Here is a 27,688-nt window from a genome sequence, read left to right as displayed (position 1 = left end):
GAGGGGTAGGAGGTCCCAGGTGAAACGAGACCCGTCCCTGGAGGTCTGGCTCACCCTCTGGGTCTTAACGACAGGATTCTCCCGGCGAGCTGACCGCTGGGGCCGGGGGCCAGGAAAGGACAATGCAGCTCTCCCTGCCCCGAAGCTCCAAACCGGTGTGAGGGTCCCCAGGCGGAGTTGCAGGTGTCCAGGGACATCAGCATTTGCCCAGCGCTTTCCCAGACGTTCCACTCACAGGAAGAAGGTGGGCCACTTGTTCTTGCTGCAAGCAAATTCCCCGCTGTCCAATTCCTCCTTAGTTTTTTGGTCCGACGTCTATCTAGGCTTCAGATCCTGCTGAGAATGAGAAGCTGGATGGGTCTCTTTTACCCTCAGCCCCTCCGAACATGAGTGGCCTGCAGAATGCCCTCTGTGGAGAGACACTGGACTCCTTTCCAACAACTTGAGTCCGGGAAAACCCGACCCCTCCCTTCGGGGCTGGGAGTGGTTTTGAAGCACGGCTGCCACCTCGTGGCAGAAATCACCCCCAGCGCTTGCGCCACATGAAGGTGAGGCGCCCCTGGGCCAACCATCCCACAGCTTCCCTGAGCCCATTGCTGGTCATGTACTGCTCATTTTATTATTCTGATTTCCTGGGGCTGTGGTGAAAAAACAAATGTTGGCCTTAAGATGGAAAAGAATTCAAGAGAGCAATTTTCCATTATCACTCAATAAGAACTTCGCCACCACCTGCTTCCCCTCTAGTCTTTTTAAAGAAAGGAAAGCTTGCTCTCTTCTGCTAAATTATCATCACAAATATACAGAAAGAACTCCTGAGACACGGTACATAAGCCACTGACTAGAAAGTGAATGGGATGTAAATTTCTTTCACCCAGTATGATAAAATAGGCTCTGAATTACGTGCCCAGATACACATTTTTTTACAGTTTTAACAGGAACAAGGCACAGGGTTTGTTGCTTTCATTGATCTTTATTTTGTAACGAGGATCAGCAGGAACGATAATCCAGGACAAAGCTGCAGGAGACTCGTTTCATGCTGGAAAGGCATGAACTTCCCGTTAGTGACCTCTGCTTTCTTAGTACTTTTCCAAGGTGTTGAGAACAAATGCCAACAGACTTCAGTGGTACAGGTCCCTGAGCTGCCTCCCAGACTTAGCCCATTGGTGGGACAAGCATTACAGCTCTGTGAAGCTAGAGGGCCAGGCCCCGGCCTTCGTGGGCTCTCCTACCTTCTAAAAGCTGACAGGGCCTGGAGGGTATCAAGAACAAAGTGTGGGCCACTTGCATCAGACATTTGTGTGAAGCCCCGGGCAGGCCCAGACTACAGTGGGGCACCAGAGTGGCGATTCCAGGCTGTCCGCCAGGGAGAACACAGCCAACCCAAGGGACTGTTCCTGCCAAAACCTCTCCCCTCTAACATATCAAAGCAATCCCACTCTGCCACCACTTGGGGCACGAGTCATGCTTGATCTTTGGGTTCTCTCAAGAGGAAGTTTTGTTAGGGAGCAGGGGGAATCTCAGAAGCATTCTCACCCTTGTTATTTTTGAGGATAAGCAGAGATTCATGGAAATTCTTATTTTTCCAATAACCATGTAATAGTGTCTTGCCCACCTCTTGCCCCCTGGATATGGCCTAGGAAGCCACAGTTACCCACTCTGCCTATCTCCTAACAATGCAGGAGGGGCGGGGACCCCCTCAAACCAAGGACTGACTTCCATGTTCCGTCTCAGTGGTAACTCCTGTCCCTGCTCGAGTGTTCTGCCCTCACACGCAGTTGTCTTTTCCCTTCAAAAAGCAGGATGCTCGCAGCCATGGCCGAGTTTAGGCTGTCCACACCAGGCACGACGGGGATCAGCAGCCTCTTGCCCCCAGTGCTCTCGGCCAACTGCAGGGACTCGAGGCTCACGCCGTGGGTCTCTCCACCTATCACCACAGCTGCTGGTGCCTCTGTCCAGTCCAAGTCATAACTCTGGACCTCAAGTTCAGGGAGCCAGGCTCTACTGGCTCCAGGTTCTAGATCATCGTCTTCTTCCTCATACTTGTGTAACTTCGAGAGTCGTCGCTCACATACCCAACCGTGGTCACTGGCTTTATCAGACCTCTGGGCCTGGGCATAAAGGCCGCAGTTGTCAGCCACGTAGACCCGCGTGTTGGTGGGCAGGTAGTTGGGCAAGGTTTCCCAGTCCAGATTATTGACGATGGGCACCTGGAAATGTGCACCCATTGCTGCCCGTAGCACTTTGGGCTCCCAGGCATCCACACAGCCTAGAAAATAGAGACAGGATCCAATTAGGATTATAAACCTTCCCAGACAAGGCGGCTGTGGAGTAAATCAGATTAATTCTGGATCAGGAAAGAAAGCAAAAAATGTCCTACTGTAGCCTTCTTGAGAGCTGGGACCTCTGCCTCCCCAATTACGGCAGCGTCCAGCCCGCCAAGGGACCGCAGGATGAATTCCTGCTAGTGCTGACACAGACTTTTCTCATCCCTTCAACATGACCATCCATCTGGGCCAGACACTGTACAGGAGATGCAAAGAGCATTAAAGTCCCCAGTCTCGAGGGGCTCATGGCAGTGGGTGATGGTGTTGGGACAATATCCAAACACATGACTACAGTAACTGACGTAAAAGCACCATGAACAGGGTGACAGAAAACGCTTGTAACAAAGCGGACCTCCCAGGAAAAACACCCCACCGAACATGACCCTGAGCTGGATCTGGGAGGACAGGAGGAAGCTGTCAAAGAAAGGCCAGGGGAGTTACAAAGTGGGGAAGAACACCACAGCCCAAACCCTGTAAGCAAAGTGATCTGGCCGACAACGGATGGGGCGCGGTGGGAGATGAGACAGGAGGCAGGCAAGGACCAATTTAAAGGAGGGTGGGTAGCCAAGCTGAGGAAGTTTGGGACTTTATCCGTTAGACAACAGGATATCCATTAGTCGAAGGATTTTAAGCCAAGTGGTGACAGAATTTGGTTTATGCTTTGGAAAGGCCCATTTGGCTTCAATGTTGAATCTGCACTGGAGCCCGGAAGCTGCTAGAGAGGGGGAAGTAGATGGGGCAATTAACAGTAATCCAGGGAGAGCCAAGGCAACAGCCTTCCCTCCCTCCCTCCCTCCCTCTCTCTCTCTCTCTCTCTCTCACACACACACACACACACACACACACACACGCGCACGCCCCCCCCACCCCACCCCCGCCACAGCACAGTAAGAAGCCTAAAAGAACTCTTCTTAGGACTGCTCAGCCCAGCCACTCGCACGCGCTCTTTCCCAGGACCTCGGGACGGGGAGGCAGCAGGGCCAGGCCACCACCTACCTGCCGCCCGCCCCTAACTCGTTAGCACAACTCTCTGCATTCTAAGTTACTGCAAAAATTAACCTAACTTCAGGACAGTAAGGAGGCAAACCAGATTTGAAATGGAAAATAAGACACAGAGAATGGAACGCTGCCCACACATTGTGCCAATGGTGGGCTTTCCCAATCACCGCAGGGACCCAGAAGCTGGGGGCAAGGGAGGGACAGAGGAGAGGCCAAGACTCATGGAGGGAGCCATCCAGTCTGACCCCTCTCCCTGGTGGGGAGTAAGGGACAAAAGATGAACCCCCTCACCCTCATGCCCTCCATCCTGGGCACCATGACAAGTGTTCCCTACTCCCTCCCCACCTCCTCTATAGCCGCTACCACCAACGCCACCACCATCAACGTGGAAACCACACCGCCTGCAATATATAGGTGCGCTTCCAAAACCACACCGGCTCTCAGAGCGCTCAATGACGGGGTGGCTAAGTGGGGTCCTGATGATGGAACCCCAGCACCTCGGTCTCATGCTGGTATCTCTCCATCTACTCCATCTATTCCAACAAGGTGGGACGGGGGCGAAGGGTTGAAAGGAGCAACCGAGGCAAGTCTCAGCAGTGGGAACCATTACTAGTTTACAGTGAATGATCCTCTCCCTCCCACCGTCCCCACAAGTTGTAAGAGGCATTTTTTTAGGTATGTCCCAGGTGTTAGGCAAGTCTCTTTAGAACCAAGCCTACTCATCCCATTACTTCTTTTTTTTAAGATTTTATTTATTTGAGAGAGTGAAAGCATGACGGGGCAGAGGGAGAGGAAGACGCAGGCTCCCCGATGAGCAGGGAGCCCTGACACAGGGCTGGATCCCAGGACCCTGGGATCATGACCTGAGCCGAAGGCAGATGCTAACCGACTGAGCCACCCAGGCGCTCCCTACTCATCCTATTTCTGATGACAGGAGAGAAATTGTCATGAGGCTAGCTTGTGTGGGGGTGTTTGACCCATCCCAAGGCTCAGACAAATGCATCCCAATTTCATAATCACACTCTGTCGGTATCATTCCTTCCACAAGATTCAGAATGTCAAGAGTTAGAAAGGTGTCATATGCCCAACATTTTGGGAACTCAAGATCATTACACAAAAGACTTGAAACGAAGTGTTAAAACTGGCATCTGTTTCTTCCCAACTGATTTTAAGTTCTTTAATAACCTAGCAGATGTCAAAATAATTTTAAAAGATAATCCACATTTCCTGAAGTACTTAATGTGAGCCAAGGAGAGCCTTGAGTACTTCACGTGCACCATCGCAATCGCCAAAACAGCATTACCAGGTAGGTTCTGTTATGCCCACATTACAGATGAGGAAACCGACACTCAGAATATTGCTCACGGACATACAGCTAATAAGGGGCAGATCCAAGACTCAAAACCACGTGTGTCTACCCTCAGAGCCAGCTCACTTACAAATGGCCACCCGATCCACCCAGTATCCAGTGCTCTGACCTTTGGTGAGTAATACTTTGCTGCAGCCAGCCCCAGCGGCAGATCTCAGAATCGTCCCCAGGTTCCCGGGGTCACGGAGATTGTCACAAATCAACAATAAGGGCAGCAAATGGCGAAGTTGAGTCTCTGGGTATGTCATCTTAACATGGTCAGGTCTGGCAAAAATCCCTGAGGAAACAAAACAGGCAGTTCACTTGTCTGATGTAACCACGGGGAATAATTTGGCTTTTCATTTATTTACCCATCTTTCTAATTCTTAGTTACATAAGTAATGCAGGAATGCATTCTGATTGAAAAAATTCATACATAAAGTCCTACCAGTGATACCCAGCCCCCATAACTGATTTCGATGTGAGGGTGTATCCCCTCAGAACCTGTTCCATCCATCTGCCTACGTATATATACATCTACCCACATAGAGGTACTATCTTCTTTTCCGTGAAAGAGTCACACCCTTATGTGTTATTCTGTAACCTTATTCAATTCTCTAACATGAGATGTCTTAGAGAACTTCCCACATCAATCCATTCGGAGCTACCTTATTTTAACTGCTTCACGTTATTTTGTAACATGAACATACCAGGTTTATTTAGCTCTTCCCCAACTGACTGACGTTTAGCTTATTTTCCATTTTTCCCTATTATAAACAACCCTGCAATGAACATCCCTGTATCTCTATGAACATCCCTGTATCTCTATGCACGTGTCCAAACATTTCTGTGAAAAACACCTGCAAGTGAAATCGCTATATGCTGTGTGTGCACCCCTAATGTTAATAGGTACTTCTAAACTGCCCTCCCCACAGGCTAGGCCAATTTATTCACACCAAGAACACATAAATACCTATACCTAATCCATCAATGAAGGCACTAGAATATTAGGCATCTGCGTGCTGTAAAAATGTCCTGCACTTAGGAGCCACGGATAGCCGTAAGACCAATGAGCAGGGCAGGGGCCTTTCCTTTAACTTCTACCTGATCAGCTGTAGTGATGAAAGGTCTCTACTACAGGCCCTACTTACATTACTGGATTTTAAAGATATGCTGCAAGTCTGACAGGAGGTCTTACCTCTTTCTCCCTTTATACCACCCCTCCAATATTAAATAAAACATAAAGATAAGCTAAATAATATGTATTTTTCAGAGGCATGAAATGATGAAAGCCGTCACAACAACAAGGAGGGCTACACAAGTCCTGGGTGGGCTGGCTACTGTTAGCACACATGCCCAAAGTGGTGAAAATGAGTGATACTTGCACTGTAGCATTAAGTAGGGAATTAAGAGGTGTAGCTAATGAGAGCACAAATACTTAGAGTAAGGGAAGGACTCTAGCAGTCCCAAATCCCCATCCTAGGGGAAGAGTTCTAAGCACAGGGTCACAGATCCCTGACTTGCTAGGTTACAGAACAAGAGATGGTCCCCAGAATATCCTCTCCCAACTAATCACTGAACTTTACCACAAGGAAACACATGCACAATTGGTATGAGAGATCCTGGCTCAAACATTTAAATCTTGAAGATAACTCCCCCTGCCCTAACTGTCCCTTACTATCCAAGAGAAACTTCTACACTTACTGCCATTCAATTCTCAGATCTAAGATATAATTCCAGTGTCAAAAAGTAGAAAGAATTTAGTCTTTCCGTATTTAGAAAAGAATACCTAAGTGCTAACAGACATCACAGTCTATTAAAATCTTGTTAGATTCAACCAAATAAAGACACGGTTTCCTGTTCAATGGGCAACTTACTGCTCAGACATGCTTCTAGAATAAGGGGGTCAACGCCAGAGGGGTATCACCACACTGGCATAAGTCTTGTGCAAATGGAGGGTGAAATATTTTAGTAAACATTTTCTTAAACTTTAGTTGGACATTAAAGTTTGAAGAAGTGACCTAAAAAATATGATGTTCAAACAAGAGTGGTTATTCCTAAAGACTATGAAGAGCCATAATACAGTTTCCACTGAAAATACTGTAAGATGCACAGACTTGAGAACGGTATTTTTCTGGGGGTCTTAAGAAAACATTTTGAATTTGGTTCAAATAAAATTCGTTGCCCTAACACAATTATAAATAAGTAATCCTAGATCTCTACTTCTAGTGACACATAGTATAACCACTGACCCATTATTCCTTGTGGTGTTACTAGGTCGGACCAATCCTTGATATCCTCAAATTTCACCTTAATGAGGCTGACACCTTTCAGCTTATCAATGGGTAGCTCCTTTATGTATTCCAGACGGCTAAAGAAGAAAACTTTGGGCACAGCACCAGCCTTGAGAGCATCTGCAATCAGCCTGCGACCTTCCAGCAGGATCTTTCCTTGCTTTTCCCGAAATGGCCTGGACTTAACTATCGTCATTACACTGCTGTGGGTGGAAACAAAAAGACGGGTAATTACCAACATCCTTGTTACGGAGTCACACCTAGTTCTAACAGATATAAAGAGCTTCACAGACATAAACTAATTCCATAGAAAACACTTATTCTGCCCTCCATGCGTAATAAAAACCAGAGGGTTGTACCGGGAGAAGTCCTCCAATAGGAGGAAAGAGGTTAAGCTCCCGCTGACAGGTGGGAAGAGAAACGGAAATACAAGACAAGTCTCAGGAACACATCACCTCAGCCTTCTGTCCCCGGGTAAAGCCTTATCATAGCGAAGCCCCGACTCTTCCCAGGTGCAGGGCGTCTGGGATGGTGACACCTGAAGCGGCTGCTTTGGTCGCTGCTCGGAGGGACTGGCCTCAGCCGCAGCCCTCCGGGGCTGCTTTCCAGGACCGGGCTTCCGTTCCACCACCTGTCCGGATGGAAACACCACCCTCACGGGGTTCCGCCGCAGCGCCCGGACCCAGCGCCGCCCGTCAAGGCACCAAGTTTGGACCACCCGCAGCAGCGGCCGCGTGGCCCAGCCCAAGCCATTTACCCGCGCCGCCATCTTCCCCCGCGCGGTGGGTTGCGTCACGGAAGCGCGCCGGCGGCGGCCAGTGACGTCACGACCTGTCTGCGCATCTGCGGGCTGACAGGCTCACACCCCTGACCGTGTGGAGCTGGTGGCTATGGCTCCTCGTCGAGCTTTGCACTTCGTATTCAAAGTGGGAAACCGCTTCCGGACGGCGTGTTTCTTCCGCGATGTCCTGGGAATGAAGGTGCAGACGGGGCCGAGAGGGGCTGGCGTGCGAGGGTGGGTGGCCGGGGCCGCTCAGCCCCACTGGCCCAAGAAGGGGACAACTGGGTGTGTCGTGAATCTCCGCCCGTGCCCCGGTGTCCGACCTTAGCCCTGGACTCCCCATTAGCCCTGTCGGGTTTTCAGCTTCAGGAAGCGTTGCATGTCGCTGGTTGGGTTGGTGGCCTTTGAAAGGGGTCTTTATTAGTCGCCGACTGTGTGCCCACACACGTTTCTTTCACTTAAGTTCCTTCACAAACACTGAGCCTGAGCCCTTGCGGAGCTTCCAGTCTAGTGGGAAAGACCGTAAACAAAAAGTAATATAATACTCTCCCCATGAACAATAACCCAATCTCTTCCGGTTTGGGGCCTTTCGGTTTAGATAATCAGCCTATTTAGACCTCTGCTTCTCTCAGGCCTGCTTTGAATGGTATCTTATGTATATTCAATCTCCGGGTGAATGCTCCGGACTTCCTCTCAACAGTCCAGATCTAAGTGTGAAGTCGGAACCCATTGTCTCCAACACCCGGAAGCCGCCTCTCCAGCCCTGAGCAGTTGCGATTCTGCAGGGATCACCTGGGTGGCAAATGCAGGTGGAAGCTATTGGGGAGCTCCCGATAAGCAAGGGCTTTAGAGGTGCAAGAGTGCAATTTAATGTAGAGAGTGCAGAAGATGTGGCGTGCAAGCGAGTTACCTGAATTCATCAGTCATTTAAAATATATCGTTTGTGCTTCACGGTCCTGTGTTGGTGACAGCTTTGGTGACAAAGATGAAAATAACCTTGGTGTCTGTCCTCAACTAAAGCTTCTGGCCAGCCTAGGATGTGGGTGGAGATGAGAATTTGATTTGTACATAGCTAATGGTAATGGAAGTCAAAACTTGATAAGTGATGAAAACCCACAAAACTCTCCCTTAATGTGTTTCGTCGATGATTGAAGCGTTGTTTTGAAGATTAAACACTGTTATGTGTGTAGTATTTGATACATCATATGTATTATATAGGTGGTAGCTACCACTATTATGAAAAAATACTATAGGAAAGATTTAACTTCAGCCTGGATCATCAGGAAATAATTCACGGAGATCTTGCATTTGAGTTGATCTATAAAGACAGGCAGGATTTCCACAAACAAAGATTAGAGGGAGGAGTCTACTGGAAAAACCGAAAGAGCCAATGCAAAGATAAGGTATGTTTGGGAAACACCACTAGTTTTCTGTGTCTTTAGCTTAGATGACGTAGTTGAAGTTGAGATGGGGTATCAGGACAAATAGACTGGGATTACTTCTGATAGTATCTTGAATACTGTGGAATTTGGATGTTAAGGCTCAATAAGTAGGGAGCGCTCTTACATTTTAGAACAGGGTAATGATGTGATCAGAGCTGTGCATGAGGGACATAATTTTATGGTGGTATTAAGGAAAGATCAATAAGGATGATTTTTAATAGTCTGGGAGAGAACTGATGGGAACTTGAGCTGGAGCAGTAGCAGTGGGAATCAAAAAGGAGAATAGAAACTTAAGACGTTGAGAGGCTACTGTGTGTGGGGTTCTGTGTCAAATAGTTTAATAAATTATCTATTTTCAGAACACATTGGGAGACTCAGGCCCTAAGCAACATTCTCAGACAACGTTCTCAATCTCAGACAACTATTGAGTGACAGCCAGGATTCCAAATCGGAATTCTTTAATGCTGAAGGCCATACTTTGGTTTTCTGGGTGGTGGGGTGATTTTAATTCCACAGCGCTGCTTCCCAATCCAAGTAGATTTCACAGCATTGGTTGCCTGACCCTTGGTGTCAAACTGTTCTTCCTCACTTCTACTACTTCCAGTCTGGGAAAGATACAAAGCTCATTGTCTTTTGTTTGTTTTAGAAGTAAAGCTTACAAATTATAAATGTCTGTGTTTTAACATTTTAGCTTGTGCTAAATATGCTGTGTACAGTACTGGTAACACTTTAAAACGTATTCTAATTCCCTTACCAGATTCTGCGGCATGAGGAATTTGAAGAAGGCTGCAAAGCTTCCTGTAATGGGTATGACACCTTGTTTTTTAAAATCTCCTTTAGGCTCTGAATACCCCTGGAGAACAGAAGACAGTTTCTCGAAGTGAGTATAAGGCGGTGGAATAAATTCAGGAATCAATAAATTAGGGTGGCAGCTTCAAAAACACAAATAAGTATATACTCTAAATGAACCAATGTCTTTTTTTTTTTTTTTTTTTTAGGATATTTATTTATTTATTTATTTGACACAGAGAGAGAGAGGCAGATACCGATACAAGCAGGGGGAGCGGCAGGGAGAGGGAGAAGCAGGCTCCCACTGAGCACCAGCACCCTGGGATCATGACCTGAGCCAAAGGCAGACACTTAATCGACTGAGCCACCCAGGTGGCCCTAAATGAAGCAATGTCTTATTGAGCGTCTTAGCCTAGTAGCCATAGCAAGCTGGAAAATTCCAAGGCCTAAAGAGAATTGCATGCTTGTTGAGGGATGTGCAAAAAAATAAAGACTGGAGAAGTATCTTTAGAGGAGTATGTCCCCTACTTTAAAGAAAAGGTAAACAAATCTTTCCCTCAAGTAAGTGCGAGACAGGTGATCTTTGGAGTCCCTGGTGGTGAGGCCCACGAGCACTGTCCATAGCTGCTTTTAGCACCAGCTGAGAGATCATCTCATCCTTACAGATACTCAGAGGACCAGAGGAGACTGCCCACTGTTCTGTCCCAAGAGTTCCTCAGGGGAGGCCTCAGGCAGATTTTGTCTGTATTCACTGGGTTCATTTACTTTCATTTTCTAGGCCTTATGATGGGAAATGGAGTAAGACAATGGTGGGATTTGGACCTGAGGATGATCATTTTGTCGCAGAACTGACTTACAATTATGGCATCGGACACTACAAGCTTGGCAATGACTTCATGGTAAGTGTCATTTTGTTTGAGCAGATTTTGGCTGTGCCTTTTATTGAGGTCCCTGATACAACCTTAGGTATGATGATGGCTCAGTTGGTGGCTTTTGATTAGTTTTATGTTTTTTATTGGTTGGTGATTAGTGTTATGTTTTCTATTAAGAAGGTAATTGCTTGTGCACCTGTCTCAGAGCTGGCTTCGGGATGAAATGTGTTCTTCCAGTGTTTAGAAGTCAAACTCGAGACTTAGAGACAGCTTTGACAGAGACAAAATGACTGAACCTTGAGAGATAGAAGGGCCAGAGTCATTGGTCAGGCAGGTCCTGATCACCAACCAGAGAAATATTTTCTCTCTAATGACGCGTTAGGATCAGGCTGTGCTATTATGGCCAGTGCTAGTCATTGAAAAACATAAGAAGCTTTTAAGGAGAAAGCGAAAGAAGCATTGCATATACTGCATTCATTCCTTCATTCATGCAAGAGTTCAAGTCAGTGTGCATCTGATAGTTACGGTATCTGCCTCTTATTGAGCAGCTACTATGTGCTAGATAGAATGTCACTGGGCCCAAATACACAGCAAGATAGGAGTAACTAGTTTTCTCTCAGGATCTACTGAGCAGATCTACCTCATGCTAGATGTTATTTTGGTCATTTAATCCTGCTATTACTCTTAACTCATGTTAAAATAATAATGACATTTAAATGGAATTTTTATGAGAATCAAATATCCATCAAAGTATTTTGTAAATGAAAAGGATGGTTCAAATTTAACGTATTAGTGTCTGTTTTTCTCATTCTTCATGTCTCTCACTAATTTATTCATTTATTTATTTTTATTAGAGAGGGAGAGAGAGAATCTTAAGCAGGCTCCACGCCCAGCTCAGAGCCTCATGAGGGGCTTGATCTCATAACTGTGAGATCCTGACCTGAGTCGAAATCAAGAGTCAGATGCTTAAGTGACTGAGCCACCCAGGTAGCCCTAATTTATTCATTTGACAGATATTTATTGTGACTTCCTACCCTCCATGTACCTGGTTAGGTCCTGGAGATACAGTATAGTGAAGCATGTTCCCTGGCCTAAGGAGCTTCCTGTCTGGTGAGGGAATCAAGTAGAGATGGAAGAATACGGTGTGATTAGTGCTAAGATTGGAATAAGAATAGGCGGATGTGGGAACACCTAGGAGGAATTCCCCAAGAGGTGAGAGTTCAGAGAAAGCTTCCCAGAAGTGACACCTGAGCCAGGTGAGTGGGGTGGAGGTGGGACGGTGAGGTGAGTGTCCTCAACATGTGCACAGGCCTGGAGGTGAGAGGGAGCTTGGCTGTCAGGGAGCTGGGACTAGCACAGTCTGCCTTGAGCTAAGTGTGTGAAGAGGAAGTGAGCAGAGAGGAGGCTGGAGAAATAAGCTGGGGCCACATCATACTGGGGTGTTTACACTTTATTCTAAAAACGGAGTGAAGCCAATTTTAAATGACACAGTATATGTGGTGTGCAAGAATCCACCTGGCTGGAGCATGGAGATTGGGTTGGAAGGAAGCAAAACTGGACGCGAGGAAACTAGCTCAGAGGGTAGTAGAGCAAGTGACTGGAAGCTCCTTAACTCATGTGGTAGTAGTGGGAGATGGAGAGAAGTGGGTGGATGTGAGAGATGTTTAGGAGGTAGAGTTAATAGGATTTGGTGATTGAATGTAAATGAAAATTTCTTTGTGTTTCTCCTTATCTTTTCCTTACTCTCCAAATTTAAATCAGGGAGAGAAAAAAGAGCAAAACCATCTTGGCACCATCAACATTTCACCGGCTCAAGTCAGATGTTGACTGATGGTGCTGCAGGGGTTAGAGGTCATGTAGGTGGAGAACCCCGGGGCTGCTCCACTGTGGGTCTTCCTGAGAGACTCTGGTAGTAAAATATCCCTAATGAAAGGAAACTTCTGGGCTCCTCAGTTCATGGAACAAAAAGAAAGACAGGTTACATAGACCTCCAGTTTATATAAAGAGTTCCCATACATTAAAAAGAAGAGGATCCAGGGGCTCCTGGGTAGCCCAGTCGGTTAGTGTCCAACTCCTGATTTTGGCTCAGGTCGTGATCTCGGGGTCATGAGATCGAGCCCTACATCCGGCTCCACACTCAGCCAGGAGGCTGCTTGAGATTCTCTCCCTCTCCTTCTGCCCTTCCTCCCTCTCTGTCTCTCTGTCTCTCTCTCAAATAAATAAATCTTAAAAAAAAAAAGAGGATCAACAACTCAATTTTTTTTTAAGGGGCAAAAACTGTGAACAGACAGCCATAGAAAATAAATCAGAAATGTCTCTCAAACATTGAAAAAGATGTTCAACTGCCAAGCTGCCATTTGTCACCTATCAGACTGACAAAAATCAAGAAGTGTCATAACACACTGTGTTACAAAGGGTGTTAGACAACTGCCACTCTCATACATCACTTTTATAAGAGTGTAAATTACTACAACTTCAGTTTGGCAGTATCAAAATAATGCATTTGGCCTTGGACCTTGCAGTTTCACACCTAGGAATTTAGTTTACATGTATGTTAACGAATATGTGAAATGAACTATGTATTAAAGTATTTATTGTGGTATTTATTCATACAACAAATATTTATTGAGTGCCTGCTATGTGCCAGGCATGGCTCCAGGAACTTTGGATAACCAGTGAACAAAACGGGCAAAAATCTGTGCCTGGCAGGGGAGGGAATCAGGGCCTGACAGACAACATATAATAAATAGAATAAATAAATCATATAATATGTTGTTTTAAAGGTGATCGTTGTTATTGGAAAAGAACAGAGCAGAGGAAGGGGGATGGGGAGTATGGGACAGATGACTGGTTTTAATTTTAAGGAGGGTGTTGAGGGTAGGTATCAGGGAGGAGGGGACATTTGCGTAAAGTCTCACAGGAGAGAAGAGAATTAGCCATGTGGATATCACAGGGAAGAGCAAACCAGTTAGAAGAGCCTGTGCAAAAGCCCTCAAACAGCACCTGGCATGTTCCAGAAAATGCAGGGAGGCCAGTCTGGCTGAAATAGATGGAACAAGGGGGAAAGTAGGAGAAGATGGGGTCAGAAACGACATGGGATAAGGTTGTGTTGGGCCTTTCAGGCCATTAGATGCCATCCCTGAGTGAAACGATGAGCTATCAAGGGTTTTAAGCAGGGGAGAAACAACATAGGGTTGCTGTCTTGAGGGTAGAATATGTTTCAGAAAAATTTACTTTGGCTACAGAGTGGGTGATGGATTGACAAGACTCGGAAAGAGGGGGTGTTATGATAATCCCAATTAGAACTGCAGCTGGTCTTATCAGAAGACATAGTTTACATTTTTAGGTATTTTGATTAAATTTAAATAATACCTTGATAGTTGGTTTAAATTTTTTTATTTCTTTTTAAAGATTTTATTTATTAGAAAGAGATTGAGAGAATGAGTGGGGCAGGGGCAGAGGGAGAAGCAGACTCCCTGCAGAGGAGCAGGGAGCCCGACGTGGGACTTGATCCCAGGACCCTGGGATCATGACCTGAGCCGAAGGCAGACACAACTGACTGAGCCACCAAGAAACCCACATTTTTTTGTTTAAAAAGCAAAAATAAAAATAAAACATCCTAAGTAGGTAGCTGGCAAGCCAAGGTAAGATCAAGGTTTCTCTGATTAGATCTTTAAAATTAAAAGAGATTATCTTTGGTATAAAAATGATCAAACTTCTCAGGGTGGCTCAGTTGGTTAACTGGCTGCCTTCGGCTCAGGTCACAATCTCAGGGTCCTGGGATCAAGCCCCACATCCGGGCTGCCTGCTGAGCAGGGAGTCTGCTTCTCCCTCTCCCTCTGCCGCTATCCCTGCTTGTGCCCACGCTCTTGCCCTTTCTCTCTGTGAAATAAATAAAATCTTTTAAAAAATAAAATGATCAAATTTCTCTAGCCTTTGAACTTCTGTCCTACAATTCACATTTGGGATCTTTGTGGGAGAGGTATGTCCAAAACCTACTTTAAAATCACTAGAAGAGGGGCACCTGGGTGGCTCAGTCGGTTAAGCATCTGCCTTCACCTCAGGTCATGATCCTAGGGTCCTGGGATCGAGCCCCAGGTCAGGGAGCCCACTTCTTCCTCTCCCTCTGCTGCTCCCCCTGCTTGTGCTTCCTTGCTTTATCTCTCCCTCTGCTCGATCTCTCTCAAATAAATAAAATCTTTTAAAAAATCACTAGAAAATTTTGAATGCCAATTAAATCTTAGGTAGCATGATGTAAAGGCAGTGGGATTTTGCCTCATTATCTTGCTCTAGAAAAGATCTGTGGTTATACACTTGGTGATATTGTTTTTTGTCATAGGGTATCACACTCGCTTCTAGCCAGGCTGTCAGCAATGCCAGGAAGCTGGAGTGGCCACTCAGTGAAGTTACAGAAGGTGTTTTTGAAACCGAGGCCCCAGGAGGGTATAAGTTCTATTTGCAGAATCGCAGTCCACCTCAGTCAGGTAATTATACTGGGACTAACAAAAGCCCTCTGTCTAACAGCATCTTTGATGAAAGGAGAGAGGAAGTGGATTTCTTTCTCCCGTAGAGTCTTTCTATATTGACATATCTTTCCCAAGCCAGTGTTTCTTATTCTTTGAGAAATCATATTTTTTCTTTTTCCTTTTTTTTTTTTTTTTAGAGAGAGAAAGCACACAGAGGAAGGACAGAGGGAGAGAGAGAATCTTTTTTTTTTTTTTTAAGATTTTATTTGTTTGTCAGAGAGCATAAGCAGGGGGAGTGGGAGAGGGAGAAGCAGGCTTCCTGTGGAGCAGGGAGCCCCGATGCGGGGCTCGACCCCAGGACCCCGGGATCATGACCTGAGCCGAAGGCAGACGCTTAACGACTGAGCCATCCAGGCACCCCTGAATATTTCTATATGTACTGTTCATACTATCATGTGCTCTTTGCAGTTATTAATGTCTCTTAGCCATCTTTCCATATTTCATATAGATCTGGGGTTTTTTTGTTGTTTTTTTTTTTAAAGATTTTATTTATTTGGCAGAGAGAGAGAGACAGCGAGAGAGGGAACACAAGCAAGGGGAGCAGGAGAGGGAGAAGCAGACTCCCCACTGAGCAGGGAGCCCGATGCGGGGCTCGACCCCAGGACCCCGGGATCATGACCTGAGCCGAAGGCAGACGCTTAACCGACTGAGCCACCCAGGTTTCCCTGGAGAGAGAATCTTAAGCAGGCTCCACACCCATTGTGGAGCCCAGTGTGGGGCTCGATCTTACAACCCTGAGATCATGACCTAAGCTGAGATAAAAAATCTGACACTTAAACGACTGAGCCACCCAGGGACCCGGAGAAATCATATTTTCATATTTGAACTTTAGTGCATAATTCTAGGGGATCTCACTGGTTCTGGTTCTATCCTGCTGTTAATATATCTGTTTCGGATACTTTCAGCTGTAATAGAAAACCAATCTCAAACTAGCATGAACGATAAGAAAATGTTTTAGCTCACAGAGTAGGTAGTCTGTAGGTTAGTTGATTGAGCAGCTCAGCAGTGGCATCAAGAATCCAGCTTTTCTCTTGCTCTCCATTGTCTTGTCCACAGGGGTCTATTTCCGGAGCCGGTTCCCTTGTGGTTGTTGGGTGGCTACCAGTAGCATTGGGGCTACCTGCTTCCACATTCCCATCTGGCAGGGGAAGGAAAGACTGACTTCTGGTGCTTTTTATTAAGAGCAGAGCAAAACTCTTCTGGAAGCTTCCTGCAGACTTCTTCTTGGTCAGACTTGATTCACACTCCTGAATGAATCACCATGAATCACCGCTAAGGGAAATAGGATTATCCTTAGACTAGTTGATCTTACCTCTCCAGCTGAGGTCAGTTTCACAAACTATAGTGCTGGTACTAGGTGAGTGAGGGTGGAAGAGAAGTGAGGAGCCCAACACACTGACTGCAGATAGAAACCTTGCACGACCTGTTTCGTTTACTGCAGAAGCATCCTCATCGTATGTGTAATCCCTGCATGTTGTGCTATCTGCTCAGCCGAAAGAAGAACAATAGCAGAAAAAAACACTAGTGAATAGCAAAGGCCGTTCTACCTGCCATTTCAGTCTGTGTGCACACTTCCTTAAGCGGACCTGAGATGGGAGACATGGATTCTCTTTCTTCCCCTGGTCTGCCTCAGTGCCCAAATGCCTCTTGTACTGAGTCTGATTGTGTGTATAATGCTACTTGCTTTTCATCTGGAGCTCAGCAAAGGAAAGAATGATGTGTTCCAGTGTGGGAGGTTAGACTGGTGCTGTAGGACTTACTGCCAGATGGTATTTCTGTACTTCACTGGTGATTTAAGGAATTTTTATGATTATTTTTATTGATGGGTGATTCTTGCATATAAAGCAAGAATTTAAAACTTTAAAGCTTAACTCCTGCCACTAATTCTGCTATGCATTTTTTCTTTCCTAGTTCTAATGATGTTTCAATACATAAAAAATGGAGGGGCGCCTGGGTAGCTGAGTTGGTTAAGTGTCTGACTCAGTGTCAGCTCAGGTCATGATCTCAGGGTCCTGGATTGAGCCCCGCATTGGGCTCCCTGCTCCGCGGGAAGCCTGCTTCTCCCTCTCCCACTCCCTCTGCTTGTGTTCCTTCTCTCGCTGTGTCTCTCTCTGTCAAATAAAGAAAATCTTTAAAAAAATTAAAATATTAAAAAGAGTCTCTTTTAAAAAAGATATATAAAGCGTCTGCCTTCGGCTCAGGTCTTGATCCCAGGGTCCTGGCATCGAGCCCCGCATCGGGCTCCCTGCTCCGCAGGAAGGCTGCTTCTCCCTCTCCCACTCCCCCTGCTTGTGTTCCTGCTCTCACTGTGTCTATCTCTGTCAAATAAATAAATAAAAATCTTTATTAAAAATATATAAAAAATGGAGAGCCCTACAATCCTAAGATGTTTTTGTCCTTTGGAATGATAATACCTTTGGGGCATTAATTTCCAATTGGTAATAGAGTCAAATCTATCAGTCTGGCTGGTGTCCAGCCTTCCTTTGAATCACTGGGTCCTGGGTAGTCTCATCGATTTGTTACCATTCCTGTCCTGCATCCTTCAGGGATCCAGTTGGCTGGAATTTGTTGATTTCTCAGTGAACGGGGAAAACAGTCTGCCAGGCAGAGGCACCTGTGAGAAACACTTTGCCTTCGTCATGGTATTTCAGTTCTAGCAAATGGGGCTGAGGCTGTGAAAACCAAAGAAAAATACCGAACTTATCACAGTAGAGCAGCGCTTCAGAAGGTCACCTTAGAGTATAAAAATTTCCAATAATGTTACATGTTTTAGTATATAACTTTTATCCTTTTTGCAAAAAAAATAGATTTTTTTTTCCTAGACAGATAAGCATAGAAGCAGAAAGAAGAAAACAGTACCCACCTAGCCAGATAATCACTGTTAACATTTTAGAGTGTATCTTTCCAATCATTTATCAAAAAAAAACCAAAAACAACTATCTATCTATATATCATATATTCCATTGTAACAATTCCATTGTATTACATCGTGGGAAGATTAAACAGTTGTCTGCTGTTGGATATTTATGTTGTCCCTAGTGTTTCATTGTTACGAGCAACACTGTAAAGAATGTCTTTGTGCTGAAAGCCCTTCATACATCTACAGTTACTTCTTTAATTGGTGATAATAGGATTGCTCTTTGAAAAGCAGTTTACATTTTTTTAGGCTTTGGGTACATCTGTCAAATTGTTGCCCAGAAGTATACTAATTTGCACTCTGTCAGTATTACATGATTTTGAATTTTTTCCCCTGCCCTATCACAGTTAACACAGTGACTTTTAAAATTATTTGCCAATGAAATAACAAAATGTTTTGTTTTAATTCTAATTTCTTTGATTATTTGTGAGGTTGAATGTTTTTTTTGTATGTTCGTTGACCATTCCAGTTCATTCTTTGTGGAATACCACTTTTTACCTAATTTTTCTAGGATGTTCATCTTTTTTTCTTTTTCTTTCTTTCTTTTTTGGTTGTTGTCTGGGAATTTTCCATTTCATGTAATTAACCTAGTAAATTTTTTCCTTCATGGTTTTTCTATCTCTGGTGTCAGGTTTTTTTTTGTTTTTTTTTTAGATTTTATTTATTTATTTGAGAGAGAGAATGAGATAGAGAGAGAGCATGAGAAGGGGAGGGTCAGAGGGAGAAGCAGACTCCCTGCTGAGCTGGGAGCCCGACGCGGGACTCGATCCCGGGACTCCAGGATCATGACCCGAGCCGAAAGCAGTCGCCTAACCAACTGAGCCACCCAGGCGCCCCACTGGTGTCAGGTTTTTGAAAAAATCTTTTTCCACCCCAAAATTGCAGCAGTGATGACCTGTTTTTAGTATTTTCATGGTTTCATTCTTTAAACTTAATCCTTTAACCCATCAGATTGAATGTATTTTGCCATTTAGTTTAAAGGTGTAATTTTTCCCACCAAATGACAAGCCAGTTATCTTTGTGCCATTTATTGAATAATGTGCCCTTTCATACTACCTATAAAATCCCTTTCTTATCATAAACTAAGTTCTTGGGGCACCTGGGTGGCTCAGTTAAGCGTCTGCCTTCGGCTCAGGCCACGATCCCAGGGTCCTGGGATCGAGCCCCACGTCAGGCTCCGTGCTCTGTGGGGAGCCTGCTTCTCCCTCTGACTCTGCCTGCCGCCCCCCCTGCTTGTGCTCTCTCTCTCTCTGTCAAATAAATAAAATCTTAAAAAAAATAAACTAAGTTCTTATACATACTCAAGCCTGATTTAGTTTTTCTGTTCTATTCCATTGCCCTGATCTGTCCATTCCTACTGTTTTATTACTCTTCAGATCCTGTATTAAAAGTAACTCTAGCAGTGTCTGAACTTCAGAAGTCCTTGAACTACTGGTCTAATCTACTGGGAATGAAAATTTATGAAAAAGATGAAGAGAAGCAAAGGGCTTTGCTGGGCTATGCTGATAACCAGGTGAGTGATCTTGGAGAGAAGTAATCTGTTACTTTGAATTTGGCTTATAAATGAGGTTAACATGAAGGTTATTCTCAGAGTTTTTTTTCACTGTGATTCAGTATTTACACAGATAAACAGAAATAAGAAAATAAAAATTGCTGATAACCTCATCACCCAGTATTACCTTTGTTTATATCCTGAAAGGATATCCTTTCAGAAGTGGAATTGCTGAGTCAGAAGAGATGGAGATAAGAGCTAGTACTATAATGATAATCTATTTTCATCTTTTTTTTTTTTTTTAAATAACCTAGCATTTGAACATGATTTAGTCCTTGCACTCTGACCCAGCAGGTCTACTCCTAGGAATTTTATTTCACAGATGTACTCACTCTTCGTGTGCGCAAGGAAATGTGTTCAAGGTTATCTGTTGCAGCATTGTGATAGCAAAAGATAAGAAATAACCTCAATGTCCTGTGCGTTAGAGGAATAGTTCAGTAATTTATGGTTTATCCATAGAATGGATTACTGTGTAACTATCAGAAAGAATGGGGTGAATCGTTATGTGCCAATAGAGTAACATTGGATAAAAACAAGGGACAGAATAATGTGTAGATTATGCTACTGTTTATATAAAAAAAAAAATCTGTGCATGCCATGTGTCTAGCAGGACACACAGGAAGCCTCTGGGAGAGAATAGAAGGGAGAAATAGTTTTTACTTTATTCCTTTAGTACTGTTTGATTTTTTTTTTTAACCACATAACCTGTTCCAAAAAAACAGACCCACTTTCTTATTTCTTTTCAGTGTAAGCTGGAGCTACAGGGTATCAAGGGTACAGTTGATCATGCAGCAGCTTTTGGAAGAATTGCCTTTTCTTGTCCCCAAAAAGAGGTAATGTTTGTTCTTGGATCTTTTGTGTAAGCTCTGGGACTAGCTAGTTGAACCAGCTAAGAACCTCAGCCCTCCCTTCTTTTGGTTCATTCCGATTGTGGCTTGGTATCAAGTTCAACAGTTGTCTCAAGAACGGCTGAGATAATAAAATCAAACAAGTGGTGCCTAGGTGATACTCCCCTAGGGCTGATGTGGACCACAGTGTGGGAGTGGTACGTGACCCCTTGCTCACTTTGCCTCTTTGTTTTCCTCAAGTTACCGGACTTAGAAGACTTAATGAAAAGGGAGAACCAGAAGATTCTGACTCCCCTGGTGAGTCTGGATACTCCAGGGAAAGCAACAGTACAAGTGGTCATTCTGGCTGACCCTGTAAGTATTACTCAGGAAAGGAATGTGCTGCACGAGAGGTTTCTTCAAGGTGTCTTTTTGCCAAATTTCTTTTCTCTTTATTGGTGTAGGATGGACATGAAATTTGCTTTGTGGGGGATGAAGCATTTCGAGAACTTTCTAAGATGGATCCTGAGGGAAACAAATTGTTGGATGACGTGAGTCTCATTTCTGACTTTGTATCCCCATGGGCCCACAGGGGATGATGTTAAGTGTGTGGGGAAGGGCTAAAGCAAGAGGGTCCAGTGCTGTGTCCTTTTGCTCATAGGGTGACTTTTGAGCCAGGAACATGGGTCTTCATTGCCACCCGTATGAATTTTTTTTTTCCCTAGTCAAGATTTTATTTATTTATTTATTTATTTTTAAAGATTTTATTTATAAGTGGGGTACCTGAGTGGCTCAGTCGGTTAAGCGTCTGCCTTCAGCTCAGGTCATGATCCCAGGGTCCTGGGATGGAGCCCGGCGTGGGGCTCCCTGCTCAGTGGGGAGCCTGCTTCTCCCTCTCGCCCTGCTTGTGCACTCTCTCTGTGTCAAATAAATAAAATCTTCAAAAAAAAAAAAAGATTTTATTTATCAGTTACCTCTACCCTCAACATGGGGGTCGAACCCACAACCCTGAGATCAGGAGTTGCACACTCTGCCGACTGAGCCAGCCAGGCAGCCCAGCGGCCGTATGACTCTTAACTGGGTGCAGCATTTATGCCTTCACACTTGCTCACGCTGACTGGGGAACCACTCCTGCTCTGTGTATCGTGATTCTGCTCAGTGAGGGGAAAGGCCCGGATACACCCCCTGGCTTCTTCAGCTCTTTTGGTCCTTTCATTTCCACTCTACAGTGGCATTCCCTTCCTTTCTAATGAATCGTTCTCATCAGCATGCAAACAAGGTTTCATGTCTCCCATCTTTTAAAAATCTTTTGCCCCATATCCCTTCTCCATAGTTCTTTTTAAAAAATCTGCCTACACCCTGTTTCTACTTCTTACCTCCCATTCACACTTGAGTCTGTTCTGCACTGGCTCCTTTCACTTAGGGAAATGCTCCTGTTGATATCATCAGTGACTTCTCTTGCCAAGTCCAGCAACTACTTTTCTATCCTCATCAAACTCAGTCTTTCATCAGCATCCAAAGCCACCATTGTCCTCCAGCTTCTAGCACATACCTGGTGTGTAGTAGGAACTTAGTGAATGCTCTGTTGATGATTAAAGGAATGAATCAATCTATCCTGGTTCTTCACTTACTATCTGTAAGTGAACTTACTGACTGTAAGTAATTTCCTTAAATTCTCTGAATTTCAGTTTTGTTTGTTTTGTTTTGTTTTAAGTAATCTCTTTGCCCAACATGGGGCTTGAACTCATGACCCCAAGATCAAGAGTCACATACTCTACCAACTGAGCCAGCCAGGAGCCCTTAAGCTTTAATTTTCTTACCAGAAAAATTGAGAAAGTAAGATTATCCACCTCGTAGGATGGTTGTAGGGTTTACAGAGTGTGGCAAACTGCTGACATAACAACAGACATTCAGTTTAATTAAAGCAGGAAACAGAAAATAGAGCATTAATAACTTTTATCATAAAGGAAAATAGAATCTCAGACAACCTCCCAGTTGGCACATTTGTTAGACTTTTTCCTCCTTGCTTTTTCATATCACCAACTTCCTCCTCTTTCAAGCTCTCTTCTCCTTTGGTCTTAGAGATCCTGCCATCTTCATCGCTCTCTGACAGCTTCTCGTCAGACACGAGAACCTCTTTCTGTCTCATTCCAAAACGATTTACCCACAGTCCCACTCCAGCTGTCTTTTATTCTCATTCCACATTTTTCCTCTTCTCTGAGTAGAGGTTACCTACTACTCTGGTTACTTCTCCTCTGAGCTGCAACCATAGTCTGACTTCCTAATTTCTAGTTCTTACTCCTCCCTAAGCTCCAAACAAGTATTTTTTGTTGTTACTGAGGTAAAGTGTATGTGAAATATAAATGAACAGCGCTCCTGGGTGACTCAGTCGTTAAGCGTCTGCCTTTGGTCCAGGTCATGGGATCGAGCCCCACATCGGGCTCCCTGCTCCGCGGGAAGCCTGCTTCACCCTCTCCCACTCCCCCTGCTTGTGTTCCGTCTCTCACGGTGTCTCTGTGAAATAAATAAAACCTTAAAAAAATTTATATGTATATATAAATGAACAGAAATTTAGTGTTCCATTTGATGAGTTTTGACAGTTAAATATTCTCATACAACCACTGTTCAAAATATAGAGCATTTTCATCATTGTAGAAAATTCTCCCATGCCCATTTCCAGTTAATTCCCACCCCTGCCTCCCAGAGGCAAGTATTGTACTGATTTGTCACATTATTTTTGTTTGCCCTTGGACTTCATATAAGTGAGATCATTCTGTAGGTATTCTTTTGTGCCTGGCTTCTGTCACCCAACATAATATTTTTGAGATTCTTCCATGTAATTGTACATATCGGAGTTTGTTCTTTTTTTCCTTTTTTATTGCTGAGTGGTATTCAATTTTATAAATACGACTGTTTGCTTATCCATTCTTCCAATGGTAGATACTTGAGTTGTTTCCAGATTTTTATCCACAAGAAGGAAGACTGCTATGAACATTGTTGCGTAAATCTTACAGACATGTTTCATTTCTGTCGGGTAATAACTAGGAGTGGAATTGCTTTTACTTTATGAAAAACTGCTAAAAAGTTGTCCAAAGTGATTGAGCCACTTTACTCTCCTGTCGGCCATGGATGTGTCTGAGGGTCCCAGCTGTTCCATGTCCTCGTCAGCTTTTGTGTTTTGCCAGGTTTTGGTTTCAGCTATGCTAGAACATGGGACTTGGCTTCTCATTGTGGTTTTCATTTGCATTTCCCTGATAACTGCTGATGTTTAGCACCTTTGTGTATGCTTATTGGTTATCTGCATACCTTCCTTTGTGAATTGTATGTTCAAGTCTTTTGTCCATTTCTTTCCATAATAGATTTTATTTTTAACATTTGGTGATTAAATATTCCAAAAATACACAGGTGACTACAACAAATCTCTATGCGACTGTCACTAATCAACGCCTCCATAATTTTTCATCATTCCCACCCCGCCTTTTTTTTTTTTTTTTGGCTGGGGATTTCTTTTTTTTTTTTTAAGTTTTTTAATTTATTCATTTGAGAGAGCAAGAGCATGAGCAATGGGCAGAGGCAGAGGAAAAGGGAGAGGCAGACTCCCTGCTGAGCCATGTGGGGGCTCAATCTCAAGACTTTGGGATCATGACCTGAGTTGAAAGTGATGCTTAACCAACTGAGCCACCCAGGGGCCCCTTTTTTGCTAGGGAATTCTAAGGCAAATCTTAGACACTGTGTTATTTCAACCTTAAATACTTAAGTATTTTATACATTTTAGTTTTTTTTTTAAGATTTTATTAATTTATTAGAGAGTGCACGCTTGCGTGCACACACAAGCTCGGGGAGGGGTAGAAGGAGAGGGAGAAGGAGACTCCCCACCAAGCAGGGAGCCTGATGTGGGGCTCAATCCCAGGACTCTGAGAAGATTAAACAGTTTTTGAAATGACTGGATTTATGCTGATGCTGGCAGGAGGGACGGCAGACGAAGGCAGACGCTTAACTGACTGAGCCACCCAGGCACTCCAGTTATTTTATACATTTTAAAATTATTTAAAAGAAAAATCAAGGAATTTTTTATGTACCATATTGATATTAGCACACTTAAAAAAATCACCAATATATCTTTAATGTCACTTAAAATCCAGTTTTATTAAAATTTCCCTGATTAATTAAAAATGACCTTACATAGTTGGTTTTTTCTATGTATTTTTTAAGTAGCTTTAATATAATTGGACTGTATCAGTACAGAACAATTTATATGATCCATTGAGATTCCTGACAAACTAGTTGGAAGACACACCTCTGATGTGTTTTACATTTTAGCCATTCTAGTCTATATTCTCTACGAATGTATTTTCACACTACATGACTTTGCTCACATGATTTTATTCTCCTGGAATGTCCCTTATTTAAATATTTGCTTATTTTTTAAGGCCCATTTAAATCCACTTAAAAAAAATTGGTTATTTATCTTGTTGATTGGTTGGAGTTCTGGATGTGAGTCATTTTTTAAATATCTACAAATGCAAGTACTTTTCCCAGTCTATGGCTTGCCAGTTTATTTTCTTAACAGAGTCTTTTGGGGACACCTGGGTGGCTCAGTCAGCTAAGTGTCTGCCTTCGGCTCAGGTCATGATCCCAGGGTCCTGGGAAGGAGTCCCCCATCGGGCTCCCTGCTCAGCGGGGCGTCTGCTTCTCCCTCTGCCCCTCCCTCCCACTCGTGTGCTCTTGAAAAAAAATAAAATCTTAAAAAAAAAATCTGCAAACGGTTGCTCAATACTTATCAGCATCCTGTCAAGTTAAACAATACTCTATGCCGAATGAATACTTTTTTAAAGATTTTATTTATTTACCTGAGAGAGAGAGCACGAGAATGTGAGCTGGAAGGGAGAAGGAGAAAGAACTAAAGCAGACTCTGTGCTGAGTGCAGAGCCTGATGTGGGGCTCGATCCCATAACTGGAAGATCATGACCTGAGCCGAAACCAAGAGTCAGACGCTAAACCGACTGGGCCACCCAGGTGCCCCCTGAATGAACACTTTTTAATTGTTAATGACTGCGGACAGTGCAATGAGGTACAAAGTGGACTGTATGTTTTGTTTTATAGACTTAAATGTATATTCCAATTCTCTTTCTGTAGGCAATGGCGGCAGATAAAAGTGATGAGTGGTTTGCTAGACAAAATAAATCAAAGGCTTCGGGGTAACAGAAGACATGATGTGGAACAAGCATTTGTGATTCCTGTCTAGCACCTGCAAGGCCTGATGTGTCCGTGCATGATAAATGCTCTCACAACTTGGTTGTTTCCTGTACAGGCAAGGAGGCTGGGGTGGTGAAGATCTGTGTGTTTTAATCTTTGAAAGCTCTAAGATATATTTTAGAAATAAAATTCTATGATTATCAGTCCAATTAGAGGAGAACTCTTGCTGTAATCTGCACTGTCACTGGAATGGCAGATTCTATGTGTAACTCTATTAGATTAGTCATAAATTGTTTTTAGCTTGGGCAACTATGTGGGACATTACCTTTGGTTGAAGATGGAGGGAATTTTGATAAGCTTATAGCAGGACTACTTCCAGCACCATGATAGTATGCTGTTCTAAATGCCTTCCTCTGGCACGCCTTGACATTGAAAAATGTTAAATAAATTTTGTTCCTTGAATCAAAAGATTTGACTAACAGCCCCCACGTTCCTTGCTTTGAAATTTTGAGCAGCCAGAGTAAACAGATGGAAGGATCTAATGTGCTATGTTGCTACATGCCTGGCTTCATGCTATTTTCTTTATATAATTTTTAAAAATCTTCACAAGAGGGTGCCTGGGTGGCTCAGATGGTTAGGTGTCTGCCTTCAGCTCGGGTCATGATCCCAGGGTCCTGGGATTGGGTCCCGCATCGGGCTCCCTGCTCCTTGGGAGCCTGCTTCTCCCTCTGCCTCTCTCTCTCTGTCTCTCATGAATAAATAAATAAAATCTTTAAAAAAATAAAATAGGGGCGCCTGGGTGGCTCAGTTGGTTAAGCGACTGCCTTCAGCTCAGGTCATGATCCTGGAGTCCCGGGATCGAGTCCCGCATCGGGCTCCCTGCTCAGCAGGGAGTCTGCTTCTCCCTCTGACCCTCTTCCCTCTCGTGCTCTCTATCTCTCATTCTCTCTCTCTCAAATAAATAAATAAAATCTTTAAAAAAAATAAAATAAAATAAAATAAAAAAAAATAAAAAAAATAAAATCTTCACAAGAATTTCAATTTCTTAAATATGGGTTAGATTTCTTAAATATGGATTAGATTATTTCTTCAGCCTAAAAAAATTTTTTTTAATGATTTCTTGTAGTTTTCTCTTTGGTTCCACAGAACAAATAAATTTTAATCACTGGAAACAAAATTTGGCCATATTTATTATAAATGGTTTTTGAAAGTATACTTCTGAAATCAAGTTGTTATGCAAGCCTCTAAGACTCTATTTAAAATGGCGGTGGCCTGGGGTGCCTGGGTGGCTCAGTCGTTAGGCGTCTGCCTTCAGCTCAGGTCATGATCCCAGGGTCCTGGGATCGAGCCCCACATCGGGCTCCCTGCTTGGCAGGAGGCCTGCTTCTCCCTCTCCCACTCCCCCTGCTTGTGTTCCTCTCTTGCTGTGTCTCTCTCTGTCAAATAAATAAAATCTAAAAAAAATAAAAAATAAAATGGCAGTGGCCAGGTTCAAATTTTAGGGAAGAAACCGAGGAGATTGAAAAGGATTGACTCAGAGGTTACCAGTTCCAGATTAATATATATGAAATTAGAATAATCTTACCTTCACCAAGAGAAAAAAATCCTTTTCCAGCTCCCCGGCACTTTTCATTCAACTTAAATTCTCTTAGGGAAGCAATCATGAGTTTCAAAGAAAACCAAGTTATATGTTCCTTCTCTAGACCATTGGTTCACTTTTTTCCTATATACGGGGAAATTATTGTATGGATTTTGAATAACTTCTCTGTGTTTCTTTAGACTATGATTTGTTAATTTTCAGATTTCCTATTATTAAGTAAT

At 43.8% G+C, this 27,688-nt stretch overlaps 2 protein-coding genes and 2 long non-coding RNA genes across 9 annotated transcripts; 2 read left to right on the top strand and 2 right to left on the bottom strand.

The window, feature by feature from the left end:
* Positions 1-950: 950 nt before the first annotated feature.
* Positions 951-7,856, bottom strand: MRM3 (mitochondrial rRNA methyltransferase 3). 3 transcript variants are annotated; one of them, XM_027624789.2, is made up of 4 exons: positions 7,421-7,856; positions 6,924-7,165; positions 4,802-4,969; positions 951-2,266 (listed from the first exon to the last, which is right to left on the bottom strand). In XM_027624789.2, exons 1-4 carry the CDS (start codon positions 7,732-7,734, stop codon positions 1,728-1,730), a joined length of 1,263 nt encoding a protein of 420 aa, XP_027480590.1. In that variant the 5' UTR covers positions 7,735-7,856; the 3' UTR covers positions 951-1,727. The 3 variants fall into 3 exon arrangements, with proteins under 3 accessions (XP_027480590.1, XP_027480589.1, XP_027480591.1); XM_027624788.2 differs by having other exon boundaries at positions 6,924-7,168; positions 7,421-7,852; XM_027624790.2 differs by lacking the exon at positions 7,421-7,856 and having other exon boundaries at positions 6,982-7,100.
* LOC113939170 lies at positions 4,204-7,618 on the top strand. Its single transcript, XR_004819673.1, has 3 exons — positions 4,204-4,806; positions 7,039-7,192; positions 7,478-7,618. It is a non-coding gene; the product is annotated as an uncharacterized LOC113939170 (long non-coding RNA).
* GLOD4 (glyoxalase domain containing 4) lies at positions 7,790-26,025 on the top strand. 2 transcript variants are annotated; one of them, XM_027624791.1, is made up of 9 exons: positions 7,790-7,945; positions 9,946-9,995; positions 10,756-10,876; positions 15,189-15,333; positions 19,669-19,805; positions 20,591-20,677; positions 20,933-21,046; positions 21,136-21,222; positions 25,808-26,025. In XM_027624791.1, exons 1-9 carry the CDS (start codon positions 7,856-7,858, stop codon positions 25,871-25,873), a joined length of 897 nt encoding a protein of 298 aa, XP_027480592.1. In that variant the 5' UTR covers positions 7,790-7,855; the 3' UTR covers positions 25,874-26,025. The 2 variants fall into 2 exon arrangements, with proteins under 2 accessions (XP_027480592.1, XP_027480593.1); XM_027624792.1 differs by lacking the exon at positions 7,790-7,945 and having other exon boundaries at positions 9,956-10,068.
* Positions 7,953-18,040, bottom strand: LOC113939171. 3 transcript variants are annotated; one of them, XR_003525155.1, is made up of 4 exons: positions 16,339-16,558; positions 9,943-10,041; positions 8,657-8,778; positions 7,953-8,253 (listed from the first exon to the last, which is right to left on the bottom strand). It is a non-coding gene; the product is annotated as an uncharacterized LOC113939171 (long non-coding RNA). The 3 variants fall into 3 exon arrangements; XR_003525154.1 differs by lacking the exons at positions 7,953-8,253; positions 16,339-16,558 and adding an exon at positions 17,899-18,040 and having other exon boundaries at positions 8,261-8,778; XR_003525153.1 differs by lacking the exon at positions 7,953-8,253 and having other exon boundaries at positions 8,261-8,778.
* Positions 26,026-27,688: the final 1,663 nt, after the last annotated feature.

Source organism: Zalophus californianus, chromosome 16, assembly GCF_009762305.2.
Source record: "Zalophus californianus isolate mZalCal1 chromosome 16, mZalCal1.pri.v2, whole genome shotgun sequence".
In the NCBI taxonomy this organism is placed as follows: Eukaryota; Metazoa; Chordata; class Mammalia; order Carnivora; family Otariidae; genus Zalophus; species Zalophus californianus.
Note: the sequence above shows the minus strand (reverse complement) of the source record. Positions and strands in the feature narration are given on the sequence as shown.

Coding starts and splice junctions, on each gene's coding strand:
- GLOD4 (XM_027624791.1), top strand. CDS start 7,856: ATGGCTCCTCGTCGAGCTTTGCACTTCGTATTCAAAGTGGGAAACCGC. Junction 19,806..20,590: donor TGGGCTATGCTGATAACCAG/GTGAGTGATCTT, acceptor ATTTCTTTTCAG/TGTAAGCTGGAGCTACAGGG. Junction 20,678..20,932: donor TTTCTTGTCCCCAAAAAGAG/GTAATGTTTGTT, acceptor GTTTTCCTCAAG/TTACCGGACTTAGAAGACTT.
- MRM3 (XM_027624788.2), bottom strand. CDS start 7,734: ATGGCGGCGCGGGTAAATGGCTTGGGCTGGGCCACGCGGCCGCTGCTG. Junction 7,169..7,420: donor CCCGGGGACAGAAGGCTGAG/GTGATGTGTTCC, acceptor TTCCACCCACAG/CAGTGTAATGACGATAGTTA. Junction 2,267..4,801: donor CAAAGTATTACTCACCAAAG/GTCAGAGCACTG, acceptor TCTATTTTCTAG/GCTGTGTGGATGCCTGGGAG.